Source organism: Oreochromis niloticus, linkage group LG16 (assembly GCF_001858045.2).
Source record: "Oreochromis niloticus isolate F11D_XX linkage group LG16, O_niloticus_UMD_NMBU, whole genome shotgun sequence".
In the NCBI taxonomy this organism is placed as follows: domain Eukaryota; kingdom Metazoa; phylum Chordata; class Actinopteri; order Cichliformes; family Cichlidae; genus Oreochromis; species Oreochromis niloticus.
The window spans coordinates 1,157,095-1,165,571 of record NC_031987.2 but is presented as its reverse complement, the minus strand read 5'-3'; the positions used below and the strand labels follow the sequence as shown (position 1 = coordinate 1,165,571).

Sequence of the window (8,477 nt, the reverse complement as noted above, 5' to 3'; positions counted from 1 at the left end):
GAGGCCTTGTTTCTTGAAGAGTCAAACATGCAGCATTGTAGAGACATGCCAGCCAGAGCTGTAAAGCACTGTGGGTGAGCCTCATCCACCCGCGTACCTTCTAAGTCTCTAAGCAGGCCTTACACATCACTCGTCATCAGACGTCGCTCACTGTGTTAACAGTCAAATACAGGTGTAATTATCACCCCCTCCTCCCCAGACTCTGGTGTGTTGATGGGGCTGAGGAGGCGGCTCCATCAGCAGCACTGCATCTCCACTCTGAACTGCAGGGACTAAACAGTGTGTGTTTCAGGCTGTAAACATGCTTATCTGAATCAGAATCAGAATCAGAATCAGAATCGTGTTTATTGGCCAAGTATATGTGCAGACAAATACAAGGAATTTGGTTCCGGTAGATGGTGGCTCTCGAGCACAGCAATGTAAATCTCACACACACACACACACACACACACACACGCACCCACACACACACGTATCTATATATACATTACACATACATACACAAAGCTGTGTAAACCAACTATAAATAACTAATCTAAACGTATATACATAAAATACAGAAATGAAATGAGGTGGAATGAATACTACAGAATGTACATAAGGTGCAGTTGCAGTCTGGCAGTGGGAGCAGTGTGACAATTCAACTGTTTGAATCTGCTGGGAAGCTTTAACATGGGAGTCTACGGGGACGGGCTCACTGCTGCCCCTGCTGGACGTCAGAGGAACTGCATGTTTTGTGCTTCAGTGTGTTTCAGTGTGTTTCTGTCAGTGTGAACAGGTCCTCACAGCATGACAAACACCCGCCACTGCCCCCAAAGCTGGCTAAATGCCCCCACAGCGCCACCTGCCCACGTGACTGCACACTGTAAAAAGTAAGTGTCGGTGAAAACTTTGAGAAGTTTTACGGTTCCGTTTTGGAATAACTCGGTGCCTGCTGGTTAGTCTGTCTGTGACTAAGCAGCAGACATGCGCGCTGTCACATAAATAAACCGATGTATAAATAAAGGCACGTGACACCCCGTGTCCGCGTGAACCCACACTTTTTCCAGCGCGCTCTGATTCCTTGAAGCCTGACGCGTTTCTGCGCACACGCCAGTTTCGCTTCCGCGTACTTCCCCGCCTCTTGTTGCCGTGAAAGCTACCAGGAAACACACTGCGTCGTTCACTCACACACACTCGGAGCCGGATCACAGCACACTGACAGCGGGGAACCTGCCGGGACATGGCAGCCTCTGTGTGCGCCTTCATCCTGGCACTTTACGCACTGTGCGGCTCCGCAGGTAAACATACCTTTACTTTAATGGTGTGAGGGCAGGTGAGGAGAAGCAGGCGGTCTGACGCGGAGGGAAGGGCAGCGCAGAGCGTCTGGAGCTCAAATAAGAAACCTCAGGTAGTGACGAGTGTTTAAACTAAAGCTGTGAGCTGAAACCCGGAGCACAGTCTGCTCTGTTTACTCAGTCAGACAGGTGAACTTTGACCCCAGCATAAGAGACAGCAGTGTCAACGAACAGCGCTAATGTCTTTGTGTTTGTGTCTGTGCTCAGCGGGGTCAGGAGGGCTCAGCGCACCCACCAACGTCCGACTGACATCCTACAACATGGACCTGGTGCTCAGGTGGGATCCACCTGAAGGGACGACCGATGTTCTGACCTACACGGCCGCGTACAGGTGAGTCACCGGCGCGGTGTGACAGCTTCAGGTGATCGCAGAGTCGAGTTTAGTGTCAGAGAACTGAGTCACTTTCAGTTTGAATGTTTACCTTTAGGAAGGCGAGTGTGATCATCACACTGTAAGCTATAAAACGAAACTTAATCTTTCAGTCTTACTCGTCGCTGAGTCAGTGGAAAATAAAAGAAGTTTCCAGAGCAGCTGGGCTCGTGGCTGCGGTCATTTCAGAAATCCACACGGACGTTATTCTTCCTCCGAAGAGTCTGATCACCTCCGAGTGTTTGGGAGCAGGTCACACTTCGCTTTGTCATATTTTTAGTTGCTCTCTGAATCAGGGATGCCAAACATGAGGCCTGGGGACCAGAACCGGCCCACCAGAGGGTTCATTCTGGACGGTTCATAAAGTGTGATGAAGTAGTTTTAATTGCAGGACACTGGCTTGGAAATACGTGGAAAGTTAAAATATTCCTAGATCTTTATGAACTGCTGACATCATACAGAATGAGTGCACGTTTTGCTCACTCCTGCCAAAAATAAAAAAATAAAATTAAAGACCCCAGCAATAAAACATCCGATGATGCTTTCTCCATTGAAACCCTTCGGTTCAGCGATGCTGCACAGCTTCAGGTCCTGCTGGGATCTGTCCCAAGTATGAAGAGTGAGCCTTTTCCCAGGTTCTGCATGGACTGAAGCAACAGTGACTGCAATAAAGCATGTGAGCGGAGGATGTACCTACTCTGTTTAGGCGACATAGAGGAAGTTAGATAAACTGTCAGTAAACCAGGAATAAGGAAGAACTGCTTCTAAAAGGAAGATAATCCATGCAGAATGTGGGCTAATGAAATCTGATGTGGCAGATCCACAGACTGTCCCTGAGAAGACCCGCCTACCTTGATGTACTCACGTGTGCGAGCAAACCTGACCCCCCCATGACAAGCCCATTACCGTTAGATTATGAAACACCGCCCTGTTCTGTTCTTCCCACCATGTCTGTGTCCGATGGGCTCGTGCAAAAAGCTCATTATCTGCAAACTGACACGCCCCCTTCCCTGTATAAGGAAACACCTGTACCTCCAGGTGAGGCGGTGATGGTGCCCCGCGATGGGGAGACTGAAACAGCCGTGTCCAAAAAAGAAGCCGGATGTTTATAAAGTACAAACGCAGTTATGGAATCACAGAAGTCACAAACGTTTCTCATCCCAGAGCGGCGGAACGATTAGTTCCAGCTGTTATCATAGCAGAGATAATTCTAAGAAGAACGGATTTCATGAGCCGTCAGTGATGCTGCATAAATGTCCCCTCGTGTGCAGTATCAGGAGTTTTTACTGCAGGCAGTATAAATTTGAACCTGATGTTCTTCAGTAGGAACAATGTCTAAATCGTGTTTATGAGTGGGAATCAAATACAGACATTTAAAACTCACCGCTGAGTAAACCTGGCTAAACTTTCCGTCACACCTGGATTTACCTGGACTTGGTTACAGTCGGTGTAGCGTGCAGAGGTGCAGCGGTTATTCTGTAGAGGGCGTCACGTCCTCGTGTAAACACGTGTGGTGATCAACAGTGTGTTTGCCTGCAGTTTCGTGGATTAGTCATGTTTTTTCTCTCCTGTTGAGATGTCGAGTAAAACCATCACAGGAACATCTTCACTTCTTTGTGGGTGTTGACCTCTGACCTCAGCCCCTCCTCCCTCCGCTGTCAGATCTCGACTTTATGAGGTCGATCTGATGAAGACTTGCGTTCAGGCAGAAGTCAGGAGGTGAAATCATGTCCAGATTAACAGATTAAACTGTGGTGCGTTTGTGGAACTGACACAACCGCCATCATGTCTAAACATAATCTCAGCGTCTGATTGGTCAGGGCACAGCCTTCCATCTGTGCCCGGCTCAGGGAAGCCGGTGGGGTTCCCGGGTCTTCTTTGCGTGGACGCAGTGATGAGTTGTGATCTTGAGCCCATGCAGACGTGTCCATCCAGCTGTGCAGCTGCTCGCCGTCCGCCCACCGTGTGCTCTGTCCCTGAGACCTCGGAAACACCCGGCCTCCCTGTTTACTTGGCAGAAGTTGAGGTTGACACGCCTTTTGTTGCAGCTTGTCCAACTTTTCTGAAAAAAGATTCAAAAACGGTGTCAGTTTCAGCACTCGATGTGCTGCCTTTGTGCATTTTCAGATGATTCTTAATGATTATTTAAAAACAGTATGCACATGCTCTAAAACTGTGGGGACACCGCAGTGACTGCAGACTGGTTTAGTCCTGCTTTGCATATGAATCTGTGATATCTGCACCATCAATCCTGCTGTTCCACATTTCTGAAAAGCTGCAATCAGATCACTTACCGGAAGAACAGCACCTGCCTTTCTCATGCTCTCGGGGCCATTGAAGCCATTTTAATATGTGGAAAAAGTGCTGGTGTGGTTTGTGAGGACCGTGGTAAAATCGAAGCTGTTATTGTTGCGGTCCAGGTGTTCACACAACAGAAACTTCCTATTATCTGCAGCGTCTCTGTTCTGGGAAACACCTCAACTCGACTGACTCGTTAGAAAGCAAACGCACGCTTTTCTGTCCCGATGCACAAACTGTGAACATGGCGTTCCAGCTTTGATGTAACCAGCACCGCCGGCTCGTGTGAGTTTTAGTTTCTTTGCTTCGTGCCGTCACACGTTCTGCAGGATAAAGTCAGTGCTGTGTGACATTAGATGCAGATTAGTGTCGGTTTGTGGTAGTTCAGATCCATTTGTCTGATAAATGTTCTTTTGTAGATTTTCTGCAGATGCTGTGACGACATCACTAACGTGAGATCTTCTGAACAGTGGTCGTGTTCCCGAGAGGAGATAATCTATCTGAAATCACACCTGTGACGCCATCGCTGTGTTTCTCTGTTACAGAAGCTCAGCAACTGGATACAAGAATGTCTGCACGAACACGTCAGCCCTTGAATGTGATTTCACCTCCTCCTTGTCCACCGTGTACGGGAGTTACACGGGCAGAGTGCGGGCGCATCGGGGGGCCGAGAACTCCAGTTGGGTGGAGAGTAACCTCATGATCATGGATAAACAAAGTAAGTGGAATCTCACCATATGTGTTGAAGCTCATTTGTCTCTGATCCAGTAGCGTGACACAGAGAGGAAAACCGACCATTAGCTGATGACGAGCTGATGGGATTAGGGTGTCGTTTATCCCACTGAAACTTTTGCCTGTTTGGCACACTCGGTTGGAAATTAGGCTAAAAAACCAGCACATAGTGGTTGGAGAGAGGATCTAACCCCTGCAGTTATCTGCATTTGAAATCTGCAGGCACAAAACAAGACTTTTGGTTCTGGAAGCTTTTGGTATTCTCTCGTAGGCCATTTCAGTTCTACTGGACAGAGCTGAAGCTTTTCTAGTTGTGCCACAGGGGGAAAATGTTACCATAACTCCCATCGGCTGCTCAGTTTTGTTCCAAGCTTCCATGTTAGTGGATTTCCATGCCAAGACTTTCACTTCTATCGTCTGGTATTTACAAAGGAAGAGGAGAAAGGCTAATAAAAGCTAAAAAGCCAGAGCATCCAGTGGTCTGGCAGTTATAAGGCAGCAGATAATAACCCATACAGCTCACAGCTGACTTGTAGATGATAAAGGTTATTTTCCCTCGTGTAATGTTATCATTGATCTAACAGAACAAGTTTTGGGAGGTGAAATTAAAAAACTATTCGCCAGTAGGCTGGACGAAGATTGGTGAATGAGACCATTTGGTGACTCTCAGAGAAGCTTCCTGAGATCAGGATGGTCCCCTTCAGCTTCTGTTCAGACTCTGGCAGCAGCTGTGTGGGGAGTCTGCAGTTATGCAATGACTGCTTCAGCAGTCTGAAGAGCCTCGCTGAGCTGAAGACGATCAGAAATGAAACCGTGAGCGAGCTTTTCAGCATCTCGCTCGTCAGAGCTCTCACCGTCGCTGACTTCTGTCCAGTCAGAGTGAAATCCTGGTTTCTGTGTTTCTGTCTGTGTCCTCAGTGAAACTGTCTGCCGTCATGGTGGGAACTGCCCCCTCTCCAACCACACCGGCATGACGGAGCTGTAGCAGTTGGAGTGGACTGTTAGAGAAGCTGCAGCTTTTTCATTGTGGTTGATTTTGTCCAATAAAAACATCTCTCCACATCTGTCCCCCTCAGCCTTCATCGGTCCACCCAGTGTGACTCTTCATGTCACTGGGACATCTTTGGAAGTCAGCATTAAAGACCCAGTGTTCAAGTATTCAGAACTGAGGGAGGTGTACACCTTGGCCACCTATAACATCACCTACTGGAAGAGCAGCCCGAAGGAAGAGGTGGGAACGCCGGTTTGCCGGTTTTAGCTTCTAATATTATTAGAAGCTAACATTATGCCAGCTAATATTAGGCTCCTAAAATCACACTTTCCCTCTGATAAACAGTTTGATTACATTCTCACATCATATGAGAGTATGTTCACAAAGCGTCTGGGTCTAACAATGTTAGATGCACAAGGAAAGTTTCATTAAACCAGCTAATAGCAGCTAATGGGGGCTAACAGCAGCAAAAACAGCATCGCTAGGGACAGTTAAGCATAAGCTCAAAAACTCATGGCTGAGCTTCCCTGACTTGTACTGGCCTCCTGTCACAGAGTTTCACAGCCTCCTTCAGATTAAATAAAGGTGGCGGCGTCTCGCCCACCATTGACAGCTGAGGTAAACAACGCATTGACAGCCTTCCACAGGCTTGGAGGTGGACGCGGTCCAAACAGTAGCAGGAATACGGCCACAACCATTATGATGTACAGTCCAAATTTCATGTGTTTGATCTCTTATAGAAGCATGTTTGTCCTACAGCAGCCACCGTAGTTAGAGCTATGCACTTAAATTGTGAGGGGTAAGAAAACAGAACTCGGCTGACTGTTATCTGCTGACAACTAGTGATGATATTTTATACACTGTAACTTTTAAAAATGTCAAAGAGTAAAAACACACTGAAAACACCTGACCTCCTCTCTGCTGCCTCCTACAGGTAAAAACAGTCAGTGGCATGATGCAGGACCGAGTGGTTCTTAGTGACCTGGAGCCGATGAGCGAGTACTGCGTCCAAGTCCAAATCATCGCCAACTTGGAAACCGGACCGAGCAACTACAGCGTCGTCTGTGAGCACACCGGTGACGGTAGGCACTGCGGTCAGACAGCCGTCACAATCACTGAAGGTGTCGCTGATGGGCTCACCTGGTGCTGTGTGGTTTTCTTACAGTGGATGCAGCTCCGTGGGTGGCGGCCGTGGTGGCGTTTGTGGTCATGGCCGCGGTGGTGGCTCTGGTGGTGACTCTGGTGGTCTACTGGACACGAATCTCCAAGTTCCTGTGCCCAGAAGTCGTGCTGCCACCACACTTTAAAGAGGTGTGTGTGTGTGTGTGTGTGTGTGTGTGTGTATAGGTGTGTGTGTGTGTGTTCTTTAATGTAACACTAACCTTTCTGCCCCGCCCCCTCAGTCTCTGCTGCCTGCCAACCCCTCCATCTACCTGGTCTCGCCGATCTCTGAGCACTGCGACCAGGTCAGCATCATAGCAGACCACAGGACTGAGGAGGAGGAGGAAGGAGGGTGCAGCACACAGCCTGATACCTCACAGGAGGGGGGATAGGAGGAGCAGGAGGAGGTGGGATGCACTTTAAAGACTCTGAGAATCGGCCTCTGACTGTGAGGTTTTAGAGCTGTGAACTCTGCAGCAGTGAAGTGATGAAGACGAGCAAGAACAGGTGAAGCCGGCCCAGGTGAAGCCGTTCCCACTGTCACAGGCTGCTGTTTATGCTTTAATAGTTTATTCATGTCAATGTTTTGTTTTTTACTGTTGTTTTAAAGGTTTTAACGATTTTTTAAAAATGTTTAATGGTTTTAATGGTCGGAGGTTAACCGAAGCCTCTGCTGTTCCTGCTCGTAGGAACCAGGTGACCCGATGCTGGGCTGTCCTGAGACAGTCTGGGTCTTTTACTGCTCTCAGTCTTCTTAGCCCAGTTTAATTACGTGTTCAGTAACTGGATTACATCATAACTACATGTGAAGGTGTAGCCCTGCAGGCTGTGTGTTTGGGTGTAGTAATAACTGACGTGGGGATGAGGTTGGCTTGGGTTTGCCACCAGCTGCTGTGAGACCTCGCCGTCCTCTGCTGTTTCCAGCGGGTTCACCTGATGACCTTGGATCTCCATCAGGCAGGATTCGGGCCGTCCAGCAGAACTTATGATGAAGAAGTGTGAACACTGTAAATACTCTGATTTATTTCTAATAAAAGTCTTTGTGACGATTAAATGCTTCTGATTGTTCTTTGCTACAGAAACACGTGAAGCATCGTTTTAAATCAGACTCAAACTTGGCTGCCGGTGTTCCAGATCAACTGGTGTTGGTCGAGCAGATGTGTGGGAGACTTGCTTTTCAGGAGCCGCTACCAACAAACCAGCATATAAACACCAAATATTTCATCTGTGACATTTGTGAGGTTCCCTCAAACACACTCCGTCAGTCTTGTTGCTGTTGAACAACAAAATATTTAAAAATGTCGCGAGTTTACCTGGCGACATTCTCATGCATGAGGCGATCGCGGAAACAGCAAACAATTAACACCACGCCGATGCTGCTCGCAGGACAGACGGAGTAAACGATCGGGAGAATCTTGTCTTCGTTATCATCGCCCTCGCACGTGTTATTACTCCGATTTCAGTGTTTTCGCTTCATAACTAAAGCGTGCAGTTTACTTTGTTTGCACTCAAATGGAGCCGAGTCAACCAGCGCCACCTGTGGTCAAGTGCCATAGTCTACAGCCAGACTAACTTATGACACATCTGC

General features: G+C 48.0%; 1 protein-coding gene across 2 annotated transcripts; it reads left to right on the top strand.

The window, feature by feature from the left end:
* The first annotated feature begins 1,060 nt into the window (after window positions 1-1,060).
* Window positions 1,061-7,871, top strand: LOC102078268 (interleukin-10 receptor subunit beta). 2 transcript variants are annotated; one of them, XM_019352826.2, is made up of 7 exons: window positions 1,061-1,280; window positions 1,545-1,668; window positions 4,551-4,723; window positions 5,814-5,968; window positions 6,663-6,810; window positions 6,894-7,039; window positions 7,132-7,871. In XM_019352826.2, the coding sequence occupies exons 1-7, from the start codon at window positions 1,223-1,225 to the stop codon at window positions 7,279-7,281; spliced, it is 954 nt and encodes a 317-aa protein (XP_019208371.1). In that variant the 5' UTR covers window positions 1,061-1,222; the 3' UTR covers window positions 7,282-7,871. The 2 variants fall into 2 exon arrangements, with proteins under 2 accessions (XP_019208371.1, XP_019208372.1); XM_019352827.2 differs by having other exon boundaries at window positions 1,259-1,390.
* The last annotated feature ends 606 nt before the right edge of the window (window positions 7,872-8,477 follow it).